Source organism: Pseudoliparis swirei, chromosome 4, assembly GCF_029220125.1.
Source record: "Pseudoliparis swirei isolate HS2019 ecotype Mariana Trench chromosome 4, NWPU_hadal_v1, whole genome shotgun sequence".
Classification (NCBI taxonomy): Eukaryota; Metazoa; Chordata; class Actinopteri; order Perciformes; family Liparidae; genus Pseudoliparis; species Pseudoliparis swirei.
The window spans coordinates 13168706-13189750 of record NC_079391.1 but is presented as its reverse complement, the minus strand read 5'-3'; the positions used below and the strand labels follow the sequence as shown (position 1 = coordinate 13189750).

The following is a 21045-nucleotide window of genomic DNA, read 5'->3' as shown; positions in this document are numbered from 1 at the left end:
GTTATACAACTCCATTAATCCAATCGTCATAATCATATTCACTTGGATTCAATGTGACAGTGTGTATTGCATGTCTCGTATCCAATTTACCATCGTTAACATTGTAAAAAGTGAAATGATTAAAAAGATTCAATTTGAATCCCATAGCCGTTTGAGTTGTTGCTCACCGCAGCAGGCAATGGTGTCTGAACCACATCTCGCCCCTCGCCAGGTTGGCGTGTACCCTGCATGGCTTGTTCGCTGTCCTGCTGGTGATGAAGTCCGTGGTGGAGGAGGTGGAGGGCAATAGGTGGAGGGGCAAGAGGTGGAGGAGGGGCAATAGGTGGAGGGGCAAGAGGTGGAGGAGGGGCAATAGGTGGAGGAGGGGCAACTGTCCTGCTAGTGGTTGGACCCTTTTTTTTTTTGGGGTGGCGATTTTCAGTCTCGCTGTCTGCATCCGAGTCCCCAAAGAAATGGCTAGAAATGGAGTTAGGAAAAAAATGTATTATTTGTCATACTATAACATTGAATGACAGACACTTTATTTTATTAAGGTAAAAGAGTTCTAAAGAATACCATTTATACACATTTACTCACACAGGCATTGGCTTTCTCCTTTTAGGAATTGCCTCCTCTTCTGAATGGAGATCAGATGTGTCACAGGACATATATTTTGTTAACCATCGCCTTGCCACCAAGTAATCATCTAAAAATTAAGTCAAAACACAATGAAAAAGTACAGAATTATGACCAGAACAATGTCATTAAAATGTTGTTTCCCCCCCCCATATGTAACATAAGGTAAATGTTTTTATGTATTTGTTTAAACTGCTAATTATTAGAATATTAATATAATTAGCATACCGCATGATCTAATTATTCTGACATCATGTGTCTGCCAGTCAGGCTGAGGTTCTTCGGCACTTCGGACCGCCTTGTCCACCCTTTCATCCCTCGGGTAATCTGGCAAACGCAGCCACCACCACTGTACCAGCTTTGTGGCACGACTGCTACTGTTTTGCTGTCCAAGAATTCAATCAGATGGAACATCCTGAATTACAGAGGAAAGAAACAAACAGTGTCATCAGTCACAGAAATATAACTCTGTTCCAAGAACTTCTGAAAACAATTTTGCAACTAGAAAACAATTTAGCAACTATTAAAGTTCTCTATAACCAGGAGTATGACAATTACCATTTGGAAAACATGAGAATAGGTCCGGTCGCCTCAAGTGACTACTGCCAGTTGTGCTGCTTGGTGGAACTTCCAACTGAGAACTGTAAAGGCGAACTGTGTACCTGGAAACTATGACTTTTAGCTAAAAGAGCCAAGATGTTTTTGTCCATTAGCTTTAGTGTGTTTGTGCATTTAAGAACTTGATTTTCTTGAAATAAGAGTTTTAACAAATGTTTTATTGACACACCCAAGTCCATAAATCGACAATTTGTTTTGCAAATGCACATTAGATATCTAAAACGTATGAAATAGGGGTATAGCCACAAAACCATCCCTATGAGGCAAAACAGCACATTTCTGAACAAGCGCTGACATTTTAACACACTTAAATGGATCAGATGGTTGGACAATTTTATGAATATTCAAATAGTCAGAGTTGAAAGGGTAAGTGAAGAACAAAGACTTCTCTGAACACTCCTTGTATATCACATACACTCCATCATTGCATTCTACAATGTTATGTATATAACAAATTTCATTTCCAATGACAAAAACATTATCCCCGGTTGAAATTTTAACAGTCCACTTGTCACAGGCCATTTCACCATACTGTGCTTTCACTGACATGCCACCTACAAGTGGTCCAACAAAGTGTGGTTTTTTTAAATGGCTAACATTTAAAGGAGTGTCTGGTCTTTTCTCTGACAATCGCCTGATAATTTGTGCAAGGAAACTCTGGTTTTCTGACAAGTTTTTCAGCGTGTGCAGGTAACTTTCATACGGAAATGCAGAGAATGAGTCGAGGCAACCATGTTGTTGAACTTCATCTGCCAGATGAACCAAACCGTGGATATTATAAACGATTTGATCTTTGCCATATATCTCACCAAAGTGACTGACAAAAGATCGAAGTAGTGTGTGCATACTGTGCATTACTAGATAGTCTAGGACTGACTAAAATGGCAATACCAGAGAAGAGTAGCATGAAATTGCTGTACATATTTCTGTCCAGAAAGGTTCCTAGTATGACAGGTCCTGTGTACAGTAGAAACTGACGTAATTCTGTTGCCTTCCACCGATCCAATTCTCGTAGTGATCTAGGTTTTCGGCAACTCCACAGGAATATAGGGACGCATTTCTATCAATTTTGCCGACATTCTTTCAACAATGTTTGCAGGCATTCGGAAAATTAGAGGACCCTGAGCCAGATGTGTAGCAATCGTCTAACAACACCCAAACAAACCAAATGCATGTAATCCAAAGGGAATTGCGAAACCATGCCAACACCGCTGCCAAGAAATGGATGTGGCCCCTCATGATGATGAAGCTCATCTACCATGTTTTCAAACGATTCGTCAGTCCTTACAGCAAAGTCTGTACATGGATATGTCATGCGTCTGTTAATGTATTTCCCAGGCTGCATACATTTGTCACAACCATGGTAGCCATTGTGGTTCTTTGTATTCTTAACAAATGATCTGGCTGGTGTGTCACAAATGACTGTGTCCAGTTGAAGCTTCAATGTCTTACCCTCTATATCAAAACCGTTTTCAAGCTGTTGCAACTCTGTAACAAAATCTTCAAGGAACTCTTTTGCTGAGCTGGGTTTCTTTGGTCCACAGAATAAACCTATTACGACTGGTTCTTTCATGGGAACATTCAATAGCAGACCAAGGATGGGCCACAGTTGCAGACTAGAGCTTTTGAATAAAGGAAGTCCATCTATATGTATTTGCAACTTCAAAATGAAACTGTCTGCTAGTGCATGCACATAATTTGACAGTGTATTTCTCAAAGCAGAATACCAAAATAGTGGTACTGTCCCCCAGCCTTTTCCAGGATGGAGTATTTAGTTTTAGTCCCAAGAAGAGTCCTGGCATCCCTTGGAAGGTCAGAATGGAAAATAAGTATGCCCAATAGTGCTGTCAAAGCAACCAAAGAAATGCCAAAGTGTGTGGCCCAGTTAGAAATACTTGCAGACAGGGACAAGGTTTCAAGTTGCTCATCAGACTGTTCAGAATCAGACGTCAGACTCTGCCCATCACTGGCCACAAAGGCAAAACCATCAATTATATCTGCTTCTACTTCCATGGCACCTTCCTCCTCACTAAAGCCTAATCCAGTTGTAGTGTCCAGACAATTTGCATCTTCTGTGCAATTTATACTTTCCAAAGACTCCCCACTGACATCTACATGTTCCCTCTCTGGTGTCAGTTGAAAGGCAGTTCTATCTGCAGTCGTCCCTAATTTGGTCAAGTCTTTTTGAACATCTTGACGGACCCTGCGTCTAATGGTGGAGTTGGAGACAAGCCCAGTCTTTCTGTTCATTTTATCTAAAACAAACAAAAATAAAAATGTTTTAATAAAAACACTACGCTGTACATTAAGATAGTATTTTAATGGATTAAAACAAATCTGGTCATTTTAAAGTTAAACAGGTTATACAATTCCTCAAATGTGTCTTTAAGTTGCTGTGAAAACTTCCCTCCAAAAAGACATGCTTACCTGAATTGTAGAGATCGATCCTGATGAACACTTCTGTAAAACTGAGGATGACATTTAAAATAGTAAATTATGTGTTGAGAACTCAATACATACGAATTAAATAAAACAGGTTTGTGCTGGCCATCTTATTTAGCTTAAGCTTTAGGCTGCGAGCTGGCGGCTCCTCGTTATTAGCTCGTGAGCTAGCGCCTCGTTATTAGCTCGTGAGCTAGCGCCTCGTTATTAGCTCGTGAGCTAGCGCTCCTCGTTATTAGCTCGTGAGCCAGCGCCTCGTTATTAGCTCGTGAGCTAGCGCCTCGTTATTACCTCGTGAGCTAGCCCCCTTATTCCTTGCCCAGCTTCATTTGGAGCTTTGAGCTAAGTATACTAAGTATAAGCTCCAACCCAAGAACCACTGAAAATTCAGCTAGCTGCAGAAGATAGCTCACCCTAACCCTAACCGAGATAGTTCGAAAAATAGCCATAATTCGACAGTAGCAACACAATTCAACACTTACCTAAGTAATATGTCTGGCGCGAAGAGCTGCAGGTTTGAAAATTCCAGTTTGGAAAGTCGAGGCGCAGAAGTCAGAGGAGCAACGATTCAGGGGTGCTCACACTTTTCCAGCATGCGAGCTCTTTATTATGTGACAAAGTCAGGCGATCGACCGACGGGTGGGCGGCGGGTGCTAGTAAGTGTGCTCACCTGCGACCCGAGAAGAGTTGTTGACGGGGTGGTGCTAGTGACTTTTCTTTGCTCCGTCCGCATCCGATGCGCGCAAACCGTGTCGGGAGCTCCGCAGCGCCGCAGACGGCGGGCAGAGGACTGTTAACGCGACACGTAGAGACAGAAATGACGTGCTTCTGCTGTAATGTGGCGCTATAGAGAAAGTGACAGGGGGGCGGGCCAATTTCTTTTTATGTCATGCGATCTACCAATACTACGCCGCGATCGACTGGCAGGTCGACGTATTGAGCACCAACAACCGCCGCTGTGTGAACCGGATGCAGATGCGGGTGGATCCGGTTCACATGACCAAACCGAGTGCGGCAGTAGGGCGGATCTAGCGACCTGCGGGCGGATCTAGCGACCTGCGGGCGGATCTAGCGACCTGTGGCGACCTGAGGGCGGATCTAGCGACCTGAGGGCGGATCCGCCCCGGAATCAGCTGCTATCTGGGCTGTTATCCGACAGGTGTATGCGATGAACGAAGTCTTTTGCCTCTCCACAATCAAGATGGTGGCGTGAAAAGATGTCCTCATACTGCATCACAAGGTCAGCCATCCTCTTCTTACTGTCCACAGACACTTCACACGATTCAACGTCAACAGTACTAAGCCCAATAGAGCCAAGCATTTCTTTGGAAGAGTCTGCGTTAGCAGCAGGAGGCACGGCTGATTGGGTGCAGCCAGCAAGGGGAACCTCTGTCTGTTCAGCAACATCCATGTCCTCAAGCGCTGCACACGATAGACATCAGCCAACTTTGCATTTCGCCTCAAGAGCACAGGTCTGTCAGATGTATTGATGAGCTTCAGCGGAACCTGCCTGTCTCCCAAAGTGTCGTCACAATCTTTGCGACCAGAACACCCCTGGGAGCTGAGGATGAAGTGGGCTCTGTCATGACGGTGCTACCTGGGGAGATAACAGTGTGTCTGGGTAGTTTTCCCAGATGAGATATTCACGGCCAGGCTCGAGGTAGGTGGCTGAGTTACATCTGACTGTACCGACCTTGTCAGGAACATCTCCACCTTTCCATGGGCTCAGACCTGAGAGCATGGACAGAAAACTTTCAGTGTCCGAGTCTTTGTCTGGGCAAGGGCCAGATACAGTCTTCCAATAGGACTTGCAGAGTTTAGACTGGCGCAAGACGTGTTTTATAACATTGGTCCCTATAATCAACTCATCATGCTGTCCAGGGACAACAAGTGTTGGAACAAACATCTTAGAACCATAAACTTCCATCTCCACACCAAAAGCACACTTGGGCCTAACACGAAGTCCACCACATCCAACAAGGACTACATTGACATCAATTTGTTCTTGGTCAGTTATCACTCCAGCATCTCTCAGTTTCATCTCAGCTGTTTCACTAATGCTACATGCCATGGATCCACTGTCCAACATGCCACCTATTGTAATAGTCCCACCCATTACCACAGGTGTGTAGAAAAGACTGTCACTACTGCCAACTCTGTGAATATTCTGATAAACAACCACCTCAGATTTATCACACGAGTCTCTCGCAGACGTGTACACAGTCTCAGCATCAGACATGTCGTCTGTTTGGGAGTTTGTTGTGCGACCTGTACTGCCTCCCTCTGAATACAAGTCGGCTAGTTTCCCTCCGTCTGGTGTCGGGTTGAGTCTTTGGCAGGGCAGTTCAGTTTGGTGTGGCCGGGGGCATGGCAGCCAAAACAAAGTCTCTCGGCCATACAATGTGAGATGGTGGTGTGGCTTGAGCCAATACAGCCCTTACAAACTGCCTCTCTGAACGCTTTTCATGGGAGGGACGCTGGAATCGCCCACCTCGAGGTGGGTGCACAGCGTCCGCCGACTGCATTTTCTCCATCATCTCCTGGAACATGTCGACCATACGGGTGAGAAGTCTCTCCTCTGACTGTTGGAGATTTTGTGCCACGACTGGCACAGAGGGACGACTCGGAGCATGACAGAGTTCACCTGGAACTGGGGCAGATTCTGGAGAAGGGCAAAAGGGATGACACACATGATGCTGGGTTTGGAGATGGGAAGGTGAGGGACTCTGAGTAAGGCACTGCACTGCCTGGCCAGTCGATGGCTGACTGGGCTGGTCAGAAGCCACTGCAGTGATGTAGCTCTTTAGATGTGCAGTACCCGCGGCACCGCCACTAGACCTCAACTCACGTTGATATTCATCAATCCTCAGCTGAACATCACGCGAGGTCCATTCGTGAAGTGGTTTAAACTTCAGAGTGCAAGCCAATTCTGGGTCAGGGCAGTGCTTGACAAACATAAGCGCCACTTCATCATTCATGTTCTCCGTCCGCTTCCCTTGTCTGTGTAAGCCTACGAGAGCGAGGTCGGCAGCTTTGTTCAGTCTTATCCAGTAGTCGACTGGGTTTTCTCTATGCTCAGGCAAGGTAGCATAGAAGTCTGCGAGAGGAAGACATGAGGGAGTGACACTGAAGTAGTGGAGGAGAACATTATACATCAGTTCAGGTTCTTGTTTGACATTAAGCGCAGGGTCACTACGCAAGGCAATCTTCACAACATCTCTGGCCTTGCCCATCAAATGGCTCATAACTTCTTCTGCTTGGTCACACAGAGGAATCTCTCGTTTTCGGAGATGTGTTTTAGTCATGTCAATCCAGTCCTGGACTGGGTATCTGTCAGTATTGTCACCTCTGAATGTCTGAAGTCCTTTATCAGAGTTCACATGGACTGTCACATGTGGAGGGCGTTCATGTTGGTCAACAGTACATTGTGTTGTCTGGGTGGTAGTAGTCTGGGTATCACTGTTCATGTTTACAACACCAGCTGATATTAATTTCTCTACAATAGACTCACCAATTTGAACACCTAACTTCCCTACCATGTCTGTGAGATGGTTTATGGCATCGACATCACTGTCAGGAGTAGACCCCTCATTAACCCACCAACAGGAGTACAATCTGGGCTCTGACCTAGCCCTGTATCACAATTATCCGGTGTTAGTTTAGAGTATCCCACATTCCTACTGTCAGAAATATGACTGAGCCAACTACCCCTCCCCTTTGGCAACTTAGGGCTAGCAAACTCATCCATTGTTGCTATAGCGATCGTTTTTATAACCAATAAATGTACTTGCGTTGTGTATTTAGAACCAAAACGTAGTAGAAATGCAATGAATATGCAGAAGAAAAAAAAATGTATATCAATAATCAAAAGTCATCGACACACTGAGATCAAACAATTTGAAGCACTATGCCCTATTCCACAATCTCTTAAAAACCTGATATGACTACAACGGTCTTCAAAGGCGGATCAGGACGTCAGCACAACATCCACGGCGACGAGCATCAAGCTGGTCTGAAGATCCGAAGGTCACAGCACCAGTGTAACAGACTTGGAACGGGCACGGAAGAATTTGACTCAGATGGTGTATTTTCCCAATACTTATTTATTCTGCAGGAGAGAGCAGAACACACACAATTTCCTTCTGGTCTGTCTCTGTACTTCCGCTTCCTATACACACGCAAAACAAAACAATTTACACAAAGAAAGTATACGTTGGGGCGACCGGATGTAGCTCAACAAACGGCGCCAAACTGGCTCAACGAAACTGCCACCAAACGTATATTTTAACGGTCTAAATGATACGACAGCTGGACGCCGGGATCGTATTAACGTTCCACTATCACTTTTTATTAAAGAATACAGAGAAAATAGTTCGACATCGTTCCTCACTCAACTCACCTTCAGCAATACAAAGCCATTGTGACGGTGAGACGGACTCGGGAGCAGGAAGTACAACAGAGATGGAAAGCAGATTTCGAGGAAACAGAATTTTAAAAATAACGCTAAATAAAAATGGCTCATTAAAATAAAATTCACAAACACTCAACAATATTGTTGAACAACAAACAAAAATAAAATACAACACATTGAAAACAAGAAATGACAGAATACATTTCTAACTCCGTTACACTGATACTCTTAGTGAAAGAAAGGGAATAAAGCCTTTCCCCTAAATCATTTCCCCCAAACCAAGAGAAATTAATCTACTTGCTTGCATTCACTGTTTAGCTCTATTGCTCTGTTCACAACCAGGGAGCGGATGTCTTTAACTTAGACTGAATACTGCATGAATGTTGACACAGCATTGAACAGCAAACAAATCTTTCTCACTATGAACAATAGATAAAACGCAATCTGTAATGTATTAAGACATCTGGAAATAGATCTTTAATGTTTGATTTATTTAATAGTTCCCATTTCAATTCATATTTGTAAACTAGAGTTAAATCTAAAGGTATGAAACCAGTGCAAGCATTGCCTTTTTAACATTTTTGGCTTTACATTTATGTACACTAATTTTAATATTGTTAACGCATGCCTGAAACTCAATAAAGAACAATAATCAGTATTAATTGTAAAATATTTGAACTTTTCCTTGACATAATATTTTGTATTTCTTTTGTTTCTCTCCCTCTCTCTCTGTCCATCTGATCTGATAATCCTGCATCTGCTGCTGCTCATCTCCATCCCTGCATGTAGTGCAAGAAGCTGAACAGGAGGAGGTGAAGGTGATGGCGGAAGCACAGCCGCCTCGCTCAGCCAAAAAGGGCAGAGCATCGGCCAGCTCGACTCCACAGACGGGCAGCGACAAGAAGGAGAGGAAGGGGAAGCACAAAGGTCAGCCTCCCAGCCCATCAGGGGGGTCAGTTGTGGAAGAGAAGACTAGATAGAAAAGAGATGATTAGACATAAATACTGCTAAAAAGTTTGGCACTACTGAATACGAAAATAGACAGATAGTTGACAGTAAAGCATGTTCCTATGTATGATAGCCACATTAGGATATTGTTTCTAAGCATATTTGTCCCGGTTTTTACGTATTCATGTTTAAAGCAGATCCAAGTCGTTGGAGGCAGACCCCAGAATGAGAGAATCAGCCGGTCTATTCAGGCCCTCTTTGCCATCCTCACATCATGGTTTGCCTGCTGACTTTTTAAGTCGCACCTGGAAACGAATCCTGCAAGTTAAGCTGTGTGTGTGTGTGTGTGTGTGTGTGTGTGTGTGTGTGTGTGTGTGTGTGTGTGTGTGTGTGTGTGTGTGTGTGTGTGTGTGTGTGTGTGTGTGTGTGTGTGTGTGTGTGTGTGTGTGTGTGTGTGTGACATGCATTAATCTTCAGATGGAGGAGAAACACCCGTCTGTGGAAATGGTGGAGTCCAACTATGTCCACTGTGCATACATTGTTACTCTCTGCTTCTATGCTTTTCATCATTCACGGTATATATCCCACTGTAATAGCTCATAAAAATGAAATTAATTAAGAAAGAACTGATTCACAAAGCAATCCGTCATGCTATAGGAACCGAAGGTTTATAACGGCACCATTACTAATCTCTTAATGCGTCTTTTGCTCACGCATCTCTGACATTACATTTGTTTGTCATCTGATCGAGCACAATACTCTAGAATAGATGCTGATCTTTGGAATGACTGTCCCAGAAAGAAAGAAAAAAGAATGAGCTTCCACAGGGGTTAAAGATGAATCAGGCCAGTATCACCAAACTCACCACTGATGGACCCGTCTCCTTCACTCTGCGTCTCACTCACGGTTTTTCTTAAGCAAGATAACTCGGTGGCCAGAGAGCTCCCAAGCTACTATGCAATCAGCTGCATCAAGGCTACAGAATAAATGAGTACATGTTTATGAATTCACTCAGATGGAGTATAGTCAAGCTGCTCCATAAATAAGATATCTACATCTGAAATGAAATACCCAACACAAAACTGGTTAAATAATTAGGATTGAAGACGAAACCCAAATCTAAAGTAAACTATATTAAATGCACACTGGCCTCCTATATGCACACCTGTTCTTAACCAGGCTTCCAGAATAAAATATACAAGTTTTTGTACACTTGCATATTTATATTGACTAATTAGTCAAATATGTCAAAGTTTCCATGCAGAATTTCCAGAATGAAAACATACCAATAGAATATGCAACATGCACTCTCATAGCACTGGATTTTTTCATGCACATCTTTTGAGTATACACGGCAACACTGCATGAAAACAAATATACTGTGCTTCACCCTTACATTATCTTTAATGTGTTCTGTTGCATTTCTACAGTGTAAAAAAAGGGAAAGCAGAGAAGTCCGTTTAAAACTGAAGTGGACTGAATGCCTGGAGCAGAACGGACATAATGTGCTTACCTCCTAAAGCTAATTTAATAAGGACAAGTGAAACAATTAATTAAAACATATTTAACAGAACACCCACACATCAAGTCAACCAGGCAGAGAGGTGGAAATGTTGCTTATGCAAGTGACAACTACACGATGGTTACGACCGCCTGTGTTTTACTTAGCTGGGATTCATTTGGTCGTTCGCTGTCTGGTAATAGGAGATAATGATTGTCCAACAATCGCCTCATTGTATTCTGATGCAGTTTGCTCTTGTGGGTTTGTGGCTCAGCAGCGATGGATGGTCCGACCTTCCAGCAGGATGATGGTCAGATCCAGATCCTGACGGTGGGTCACCTCAGCACAGAGGAGGGCGAGGCCGAGCCGGTCATGAGCTGCACTCAGTCGCAGAGCAAACAGGATCTGCGCGTCACCATGCTCAAGAAAGGTACTGCCAGGCTGTAAGGGAGCTCTGTCACTGCACCTGAAGGAGCACCACCACGAGTCCACGTTTTCACCCACGGCATTGTGGTCCGGGGAGGTGAAACGCACTGAATCGTCTTTAGAACTGTAAATAGAAATGCCATTTTAAGACACAGTGTCTGAATGATATAACTTATTATGCTCTGTTTATGTTGTTAAAAAACATAAGCATTACTGTAAACACTGATGACAAATACACTCATTTACCATCATAACGGACTCAATAGTCGACTAGTGAGCTGGGAAATCCGTTATTAATCGCACAGTGGGGAAATTATTCGATTTTGGACACACAAATCCTAAATGTATGTGCCGTCACTGATTGGTACAATGTTATGCAACTGTGATTTACATTTCTACCAACAGCAATTGCATTGTAAGAAGTTTATTTTGGTTTTTGTGTTTTTAGCTCAAGAATTATAAATATTTTGGCCACGTCAAGTGTTGTTCCGTTCATTCATGAAGATTTATTGGCACAACCCATAATCCGTATTATGCAGAGCTGCAATATGCAGCATTGCACCAGATAAGCAGAGTTAGTTCTTTTTCATATTTTGAAAGACGTTTCCAGCTTCAAGTGGACGAGCTTGTAAAACATAAATAATATCTTGAACATGGATAACTCACAGACCTCTGGGAAACGGGCACTAATAAGTGTTTAACTGATGTTTGTGTATGCCTGTATACCTCTTATTATTTCACTAAACTATGATACACCATGCATGGAACGGTCGCATCCTTAATGGCTGGAAGACCTGCAATGCAATGTAGCTGCTATACTGTAGATGGAAACTATATAATAGTAACCATAAACTCCAATTTACAAAAACCCAGTTGGTTAGGTTTGACACCTAGTTTAATTACTTAATAGAACATTGTGTTTGCACTCACAAACACGTGGAACAAATTATTTTATTCAAACCTCAAACTGTCTTGTTAATTTACTAAAGTTATACTGGATGAAGTGAGACTTTGTAGGGGGGGGGGGATCATTAACACCTCTTTACTATCTTATTTTCTTTGTCTGTGAAGGTATATCCAGCAGTATGAATTTTGATGAAGAAGAGGACGACGAAGATGAAATTAGCTCTAGTTCCTCACAGCTCAACAGCAACACAAGACCAGGCTCTGCCACGAGCAAGAAGTCATGCAAGGTAAAACAAAGTTTACAGCGCACACAGCACCCTCTGCCCATGAAACCGGTGTCTGAATGCAGGAAAAAAAGATAACATTTTGGTACTTGTCTTTATTTAATTATCATGGCTAACGGTTATTGATCAATATGGCTTAATGTGACTCAAATAAAGTGCTGTTGCCTTTTTGGCTTTTTGTTATCGTCTACAAACAATATATCTGAATTATTTGAGGCTGTTTCTGGCCTTCCATTTATTTACCCACCACAAAGTCATCTTGCTGTGTATGTTACAGTGCAGATACAACTGTGAGCAGGAGGTGGAACAATAATCTCTCATCTGTGGATCTGCTTCATCTAATGTTTGAGGTTACACAAATGTTGGTGTTCTTGGTGATGAAGGACGATGAAGGTCAGATTACAATGTAACCCTCTTCAAAATAATAATTTGGGTCTTTTAAAGTTGGGTTGTTTAAAGTCGGTGTATTTCCTACATGGACAGCGGTCAGCACCGGTTTGGAGAAGCAGACAGGAGTACCAGCACAACATCAAAGCTACAGTATGTACTGCTGTGGACAGGGACATCAGCAAAACACACTTTAGCCACCTAAAAGAAAGAGTCATTCCAAACAACAATTACCACTTCAAGTGTATACTTTACTTGGAATATTTTCCTAAATTCACCTTGCTGTGAGACTGAAGCCATTACCAGTGCTTTTTCCAGAATTACCAGACTCCACTGGAGAAAAGCAGAAATGTTACCTTGCAGAGGAGTAACGGAACAGTACATTGGGGGCGTAGATGGACATCACGGCTTCGGTTCCACGTGGCAAACGGCTTTCTCACTGCACACCCGCGAAAGTATTCTAAATAAAACAAACACTTAAACTGATATTGATTTTTATTAGGTTGGCCTTTGTTTTATGTGGCAAACAATATGTTTTGCTGATGTCACCGTCCACATTAGTACATGTCTGCTTCTTCAAACTTGGGGCTGTGTGCAACAACCACCGTCCACTGTTAGTAATACACTGCCTTTGGATAAGAACCTCATACAAGACCCCAACTATCCCTTTAATACACATCCTCTTTGCAGCCTCTACCCTTAGTTCAGAGTAAAACCCCAGCTGGATTTGTACTCATGATAACCATCATTTTCTCTTTGCTCCTCATTCCACTCTAATCTCTCCCTTCAGTCAACTCGGTCCTCTGTCTCCACCAGGTCCTTATTTTAGACACAGTGTGCTCATTCTCTGTCCCAGTGGATGATTTGATCTTTAGACTCATTACTCTGTTCTAATGAAAGTCAACTCACATCTCACCATCTCACAAGGGGATTGCCCTGTGTGGGCTGTTTTCACCTACAGGAGGTGGCCTCAGCACCCACTCCACCGGTCAATGAACCTGCCATCGACGTAGATGACCTTGAGGAGTTTTCTCTGCGTCCTGCACCCCAGGGGGTGAGAGTGAAGTGCAGAATCACCAGAGATAAGAAGGGCATGGACAGAGGCATGTATCCCACTTACTACCTCCACCTGGAGAGAGAGGACGGCAAGAAGGTGAGAAGAGTCAGGCAGCAGAAACTGTTGACATCAACAGAATTTACCTCATTAAAAGTTTAGAAAACACAAATTCCAATCATTTGTCACAATAAGTAGCATGTTTCTACAAGATTAATAGACATGTAATGTAGTTTAGCCTTCAATATTCCAAATAAATTGTGTCATTTTGTATGAAGCTCATAATGCATTATAGACATACTTTCATTGTTATTTGCTTATTTCACTGTATATTTATTGTTATAAGAACTAAATAAAACTAAATATTCAGGAATTATTATAAATAATCTGATCACTTACTATTCAAGTATCATAATACTTTATAATTGAGGGACTCTCAATTATGCATATATTGCATATATATATTATTTTAATTAAAATAAAATATTTTACAGTTATTATAACTGTATTATATCTGCCTTAATACCTCAGGAATTTCAATTAAACCACTTGTAAAATAAGTATAATGTATTACAACTATGTGAATTATGATGTACTGTGATCCTTGTAAAATAAATGTCAGTTACTGATCAGTAATGAAGTATTATGATAATAAGTAATTGTGAAATGCTTTGTAATGTTTTATGAATATTCTTATAAGCATTATTACTATTGATATGTTGTACAGTGCTATAATCTGATTATTATATATCATTAGTTGTTCGATATAATTAGCATAATAAGTATATTTACTCTGTATTATATAGACATAGGTGTCATAGAAAGTGTGACCGAGATGGTTTTGTAGTTTCAAGCTGTGTGCGTCCAAATAAATCTATTTACTCATTTGGTTTTCGGCCTTCTTGTAACAGGTGTTCCTGTTAGCTGGCAGGAAAAGGAAAAAGAGCAAAACATCGAATTACCTCATCTCCATCGATCCAACGGATCTGTCTCGAGGCGGAGAGAGCTTCATCGGTAAACTGAGGTACGTACATAGCGGCTTTGTTACATGAAACGTTTTGGCAGCACGCTGAGAAAGTGTTGTACATGATTCCTTAATTCACGTTTTATTTGACTGTCACTGCTTTTTAAATTGTCACATTTCATGATATATATTTTTTTACAAATATGAATGATTGAAATACAATTATTGTTTACCCATTCCTCATTCATAAATCATTTTATTTTTTAAATGTGGGTAACATTTAACAGTAATGTCCACACAACTCTGTGTACTGTCGATACTAAAAGATGAGCAATGACCACATCATCTGCTAATCTATGAATAGTTAACAAGTAGCTCTTGAATTGCATCTTTTATATTAACAATCCCACCCAACATTAATGTTCTGTTTTAGCCTCATTAATAAAGATGTATAATTGAGAAAACACATATTTGTGATATTGTTGTATAAACCCTCATTAAATGCCTTCCTCCTAAATGTACCTGAGCTGTATATTGTTTTTGTGTTTAGGGCCAAAGTAAGAGGTAGCTTTAGAGACGGCTTCCAGGCTGCTTTAGTGGCTCCATGGAAACTCCTGCGGGTTTAATCAAATATGGCTCTGTGCAGCCTTTAATCTTCAGAGCTGGCCTGCCCATTGGTCGATGCACCGCTCAAACCCAATCACTGCTTGAATGATTGTGGCGATCTAAATTAAAATAAATGGTGACCTTTAGTCTAGTGCTCCTCAAGACTCCTTAAGGGGGCGGGCCTACATGAGAAATGGACCATAGGATGTATGCAGTCAGCTGTTTGATGCTGTGGCTGACCCACCTGATCTACGATAGACACACCCAACACTACAGTCAATGTCTGGGCTGTGTTGTGTGTTTTTAAGACTGTGTCTGTGAATGTCAGAGAGCATGAAAGCTACAGTGACAATATTTATTTCATATGGGACAAAAACACTTAATATCATATGTTTTCTATATTAGATTCCAATGCTTACTGAGCACTATATAACATGACCAGTAAATAGTGTTACATAGCATTGTGGTAAACCATCAAGTGTAGAGTCAGAAATGATTTACAGTGGTTCAAAACATAAATTATAGTGTCTGTGCATAACGCATCTGGATACCACCATATTTCAAAGAAATAGGGAGCACCATTTCATATAGATGCTATTAATGGAACATTTATGGTAAATAAAGTAGCAGAGTGACACTGCAATGTTTTCCCACTAGAGGCAGTTCAAAATCTTAAATCAGGGAATTAAGGTAACAGGTCATCTAGACACACAAGGCTATCTCATAATCTGGCTATACGTTCTTATTTCCTTAGTAGAGGGTTATGAACAAGCTATGTTGAGCTTTATCTAGGGTAGGGTGTCACTTAAAGGCGACGCCCTGGCCACTGGCCACTGGTCACTAACCTCCCTGCAGTTTGGTGACTCACTGCCAGAATCTGATCTGACTCCTCTCCTGCTGGGAAGCTAGGTCATTGATTCCTGCCGGGCCCCAGTGCCACAAAAACAATTTATATTAGAGCACAACAACTATTTAACTGTTGCACAATCAGGGTACCTTGAGGTGAGGTATTTCAAATGGCCAAGATGTTCTTAACCTGTAGCTCAGTGGTCGCCGACCGGTCGATCTCGGAGACGTTCCCTGTCGATCTCCAAAATAAAATGAAAATAAATTCAGAAACACATTGTTCCTTGTTTTCGAACATTTTCTGAGGTGTCTTCTGAAATGTTTTCTTTCTGACTGGAAGATTGACGTCAGAAAAGATCTCCGCCTGATTCATGAACGCCTGAAAACGGGTTCGCTTACACAGCCGTGTTGTCAGCTGTGCGCCCCGAAAGAGGGGAACGTACCACTACAGGTGGGGCGCAGGGGGAAATGCAGAAAGACCTTTATTGATAACTTCACATATTACACAAGCTCAAAGTACACCGACATAAAACTAAGTCATCAATAAATAAATGTTGAAATGCCTGTACCTTCGTGTACATGTTTACGTTACGGCATTAACAGGTTACGACTGCGCATGCGCGACAGCCGAGATTCTTGGCGACTTGCCAGGTCTTACCTCCGTGAGTTGGGCTTTTCTGCTGTTGTCCTTCAAAACAAAAGCTCAACATTGAGCTTTTGTTTCTTGTCTGATAGAGCAATCTGGTTTACTTGAAAGTGATTGCAATTGCATTTATTCTATTATTTGAAAAGGGACAGATGCAGGAGTCACAAATGGTGCTTCTCATATTTATTATTATGAAAATTATTTAAATCTGAGGATGTCTGTAGAGCTGATGTGAACGTAATCACCAACGGTCTGAGTTCAGAACCAATCCCAGATGAGAAAACTTTCATGAATACCAATTTTGCCCCGAAAAACTCGTCAGTGGAGTTGAGAAAATCACCAAATCAAAGACCAGGAGCTGGATTACTGACAGACAGCTCACAGACGGCCTCAGACTGTCTGTCTGTGATTATGAACTAACTACAAGCTCACAGACAGAGTTCAGTCACAGCCATAACACTGACTGGAGTCACATGGCTTGATGGCATTATGATGAGAGCTGAACTTACATGAGTTGCACTGACTGATCATGTTGTCAGTGTTGTGCTGTAATGTAAATAAATACAACATTTATATTGGTAGTTCATCCAGCTGCTCATTGCAAATGTGTTTTCTTGTTCATATTGTGTGCGGTTAACAAATATCTTACTTGTTATATTACACTTAAATTCTGTTTACCTGGTCTCATCAATTTGAACGCTGGACCAAAATGACAATTAGGCCAAATAAAAAGTCATAAGTCCAGTCTGGACCGTCGTTTTCTCTCAACGCCTCAAAGGTAGATCTTGCCGGTCATGAAGGCGGAGGTCAGGGATCTTGGGCTCAAAAAGGTTGGTGACCACTGCTGTAGCTACTCGTACGGCGCTTTTCTAGTCTTCTGACTTTAACACTACATGACATCATTCACCCATTCACTATTCACACCCTGATGTGCAGCTACACCTTCAGACCTCCTCAGCCTGTTATGTTTTCTTTGCAGGTCTAACCTCATGGGAACTAAGTTCACTGTATACGACAGCGGCCTGAACCCCATGAAGAGCACAACCAGCCTTGAAGCTAGCAACCTGCGTCAAGAGCTAGCAGCCATTTGCTATGTGAGTTGGTCAAAATGCTCCTGAACACACAAGCTGTACTTAGTTTTTCATACATTTCAAGAGATATGTTGAGCAATGAGTTCAGACAACAAGTTTAGGAGTCAGGGCTTTGCCATAATCGGGTTGAGATCAAGCTATCATCTATGCCTTAACCTTCATTGCCGACACAGATATTGCCCACAAAAACATACCATTTGATGTAGCTACCAGTGGATGAACATGCTGACATGAATGTTTATCATCTTTTCAACATAGGAAACCAATGTTTTAGGATTCAAAGGGCCGCGCAAAATGAGTGTCATCATTCCTGGAATGAACATGGACCATGAGAGAGTGTCTCTTCGCCCAAGAAATGTATGTTTTACCCCTAATTTCTCAATAGCTTTATCTGTGCTGACCAATTCCACCTCTTCTAATACTTATACATTTGATCTGAGGTTCTTGTGAGAAGCTATAATGTTGTACGCTTCATACAGGACCATGAGTCACTGCTGGCCAGGTGGCAGAACAAGAACACAGAGAGCGTGATCGAACTTCACAACAAGACGCCTGTGTGGAACGATGACACACAATCCTATGTGCTCAACTTCCACGGCAGAGTCACTCAGGCCTCCGTCAAGAATTTCCAAGTAATTCACGAAAATGACCGTAAGTTCTATTCCTCTAAAGTTTAACTGTTGAAGGTTTCATATGAACTACAGTTAACTGAGTATATTTGACACGTTATAGTCATGTTGTCATGATTAAGAACAGCACTTTAAAAAGGGTGGAACAATTCCAAAACGTAATGGAGAAATAAATGTGCTTCCTGGTCTTTTTTCTCTACAGCTGACTACATTGTGATGCAGTTTGGCCGTGTGGCAGAGGATGTCTTCACCATGGACTATAACTACCCAATGTGTGCCCTGCAGGCCTTTGCCATTGCGCTTTCCAGCTTTGACAGCAAGTTAGCCTGTGAATAGATCCCAGCCTGAAGTTCAGTGGAGAACTGGTCCATCTGTCCTCTTAACAAGGGCTCCTCATGTACCCTTGGGGCTGGTTTGACTCCTCCAAATCACGAAGGACCTTGGAAGTCCTGCATATCCCGAAAGGCTTTACGGGACTCACGTTGTGTGTGTGTGTGTGTGTGTGTGTGTGTGTGTGTGTCTGTGTGTGTGAGAGGGGTTGGGTTGGTATTTGTCAGTGGAGGAAAACAAGCACAAAGAAAAATCCACTTTAAAAATTCAATTGATTTGTTTTGATAACTATAGTAATTTTGTACTGTAATGGCATTATACAAACAAACAAACACTGTTCCTTTATGTAGTAGTTAGAGAAATGTTTTGTTTCTTTATCTGTAAATTATAACTAACAATTACACATCTGTATGTTTTTAAGGTTGGCTGGCCTTCATTTAATGTGCTACACAAAAATGTCACACTCTTCCTCAAGCATGAATACTGCTTCTATCGTCACTGAATTTAAAATAACAACGCACGTCACTATATATTTATTATTTTTGTTATTTATGTATTTATTACATGTCGAGTTTTTTTCTGTTATCACTCGCAACAATTTCAGCAGTATTGGCTCCATGGAGCCGCAAGCACATCCTCCTTCGTACGTCTTGTTTCCACACCAAACGGCTGGACGTGAACAAGGCAAAGGTATGTAACTGTGTGCTGTGTCCCGTCTACACTATTGGGTCACAGTGTCATTTATGTGAATGTATAGGGCGATGGTGCACTTTACGTTGAAGTCTTTGGTGGATGAGATATAGCTGTACATACTTTATTGTGCCTTTGAAGACTAATACCATTGTTCGGCTTCGGCCACACGATGAGCTGAGCTTGAATTGGTCTTTGCTAATCTTGCTGCCTAACATGCATTTAAAGTAATTCTCTGTAGCTATATTGAATTAAGCTGTCAAATGCATTGTTCGTCTAGACTGATTAGATCGCTGGAGTAGCAAAACCACAAGAAAATATAAATGTGCTCATCTTTGGACAACATTTAATTCAATAATTATTTACATTGTACTGTAAACCCGGCAGCAGATCTAATATCCAAGGCACTTCAGGTTGTGCTCAAAATAATCCAAACACAGACTTACTGCAATCAAACACAATAACGGTGTACATCTGCCACAGCTTTAACAATGTCATATTTCATCTTTACATCTTTGAATCATGTAATGCTCCACTGAGCTGGAGTTTTGTACATTCCTCATCTGACAGGCAGTACATTTCTGTATCACATGTTTATTGCTGTTCACATTTTTACTCAAAATATTCTTCTTCTTGCTCCCTATTGGGCAGTATTCTTTTTCAAATATATAATAGTATTTTGTATTTTATGGCCATTAAAAAAATGCTAAATGAAGACCAAGAACAATCTCTGATACCGCTATTGTTACTGTGGATTATGAGCAAATCTTTAATACATGTGCTATCCTTGTACTCGACTGTGTTCTAACTATTTTTAAATTGTTGATACTGTAAAGTCTGCTTTTCATATACATCCAGGACCAAAGGTTCTTCCACTTTCTGTTTTACGTGCTCTTGTTGTAATGTAAAATAAATGGTGTACAATGTACTGTGGCGGTATAGACACAGTCCTTTGATCATGCAAAAAAATAAAACTTCAGTCAGTCAAAACATGTTCATGAATTCGATGCAATATTTGATGTTTGCTCGTCTTCTTAAAACAAGGTAGCACAGAACATACCTTCTCTTATCAACAATGATGTCCAGTCCCAGAAAATGTATATCACTCACTTTGTTCCTCGCTAAGATATACTTGTGGTTCCTAACTGGGCCATTCTTAGTAATGCTGAAATCTAGTGATAAGATGTAAGCCTATGCATGAAAGAAGTAGAACACATATGAAATGCACATAGAAATACTTTATTTAGAGTTAAGAAGCAATGCTGTTTTTACGTCTGGTGAATAAGCTTACCTACGATCTAATACTTTAGAATCCATTGTTCTAGTGCCACAGTTCCAATATTACAGGGATGTTAATTGATGTTGTGACTGGTTAAAGCTGCATTTCACATTATTTGTTCTGGCTTTTTCCTTCTTTTCTGTTGCTCGTGATTTGTTCTGCTTTGCATTTTTGTATGATCAGAGAGGAGCTACTACTTCATCTTAATATTGCATCCACTCATCAACATGACACTTTATCCAAAACATGTTTGTAAAAAGAAGTGAGTTGTCACCCTAACTATTTAAACTAAATTGTATAATAATTAGGATATGTAGTTCACAATCCTTTTAGAATAGGCAATGGTCCTTATGAATGTTTAAAATACAAAAG

General features: G+C 41.4%; 1 protein-coding gene and 1 long non-coding RNA gene across 2 annotated transcripts in view; one reads left to right on the top strand and one right to left on the bottom strand.

Annotated features, from left to right (window-relative positions):
- Window positions 1-20388, top strand: part of tub (TUB bipartite transcription factor) — a 60464-nt gene extending 40076 nt beyond the window's left edge. The window contains exons 4-12 of the mRNA XM_056412334.1: window positions 8876-9013; window positions 10813-10965; window positions 12033-12154; window positions 13500-13691; window positions 14504-14616; window positions 17634-17748; window positions 18004-18102; window positions 18225-18396; window positions 18577-20388. Coding sequence (XP_056268309.1) covers window positions 8876-9013; window positions 10813-10965; window positions 12033-12154; window positions 13500-13691; window positions 14504-14616; window positions 17634-17748; window positions 18004-18102; window positions 18225-18396; window positions 18577-18710 — 1238 coding nt within the window. The 3' untranslated portion in view covers window positions 18711-20388. The remainder of the gene's footprint in view (window positions 1-8875; window positions 9014-10812; window positions 10966-12032; window positions 12155-13499; window positions 13692-14503; window positions 14617-17633; window positions 17749-18003; window positions 18103-18224; window positions 18397-18576) is intronic.
- Window positions 366-933, bottom strand: LOC130192383 (uncharacterized). Its single transcript, XR_008831378.1, has 3 exons — window positions 844-933; window positions 577-685; window positions 366-456 (listed from the first exon to the last, which is right to left on the bottom strand). It is a non-coding gene; the product is annotated as an uncharacterized LOC130192383 (long non-coding RNA).
- Window positions 20389-21045: the final 657 nt, after the last annotated feature.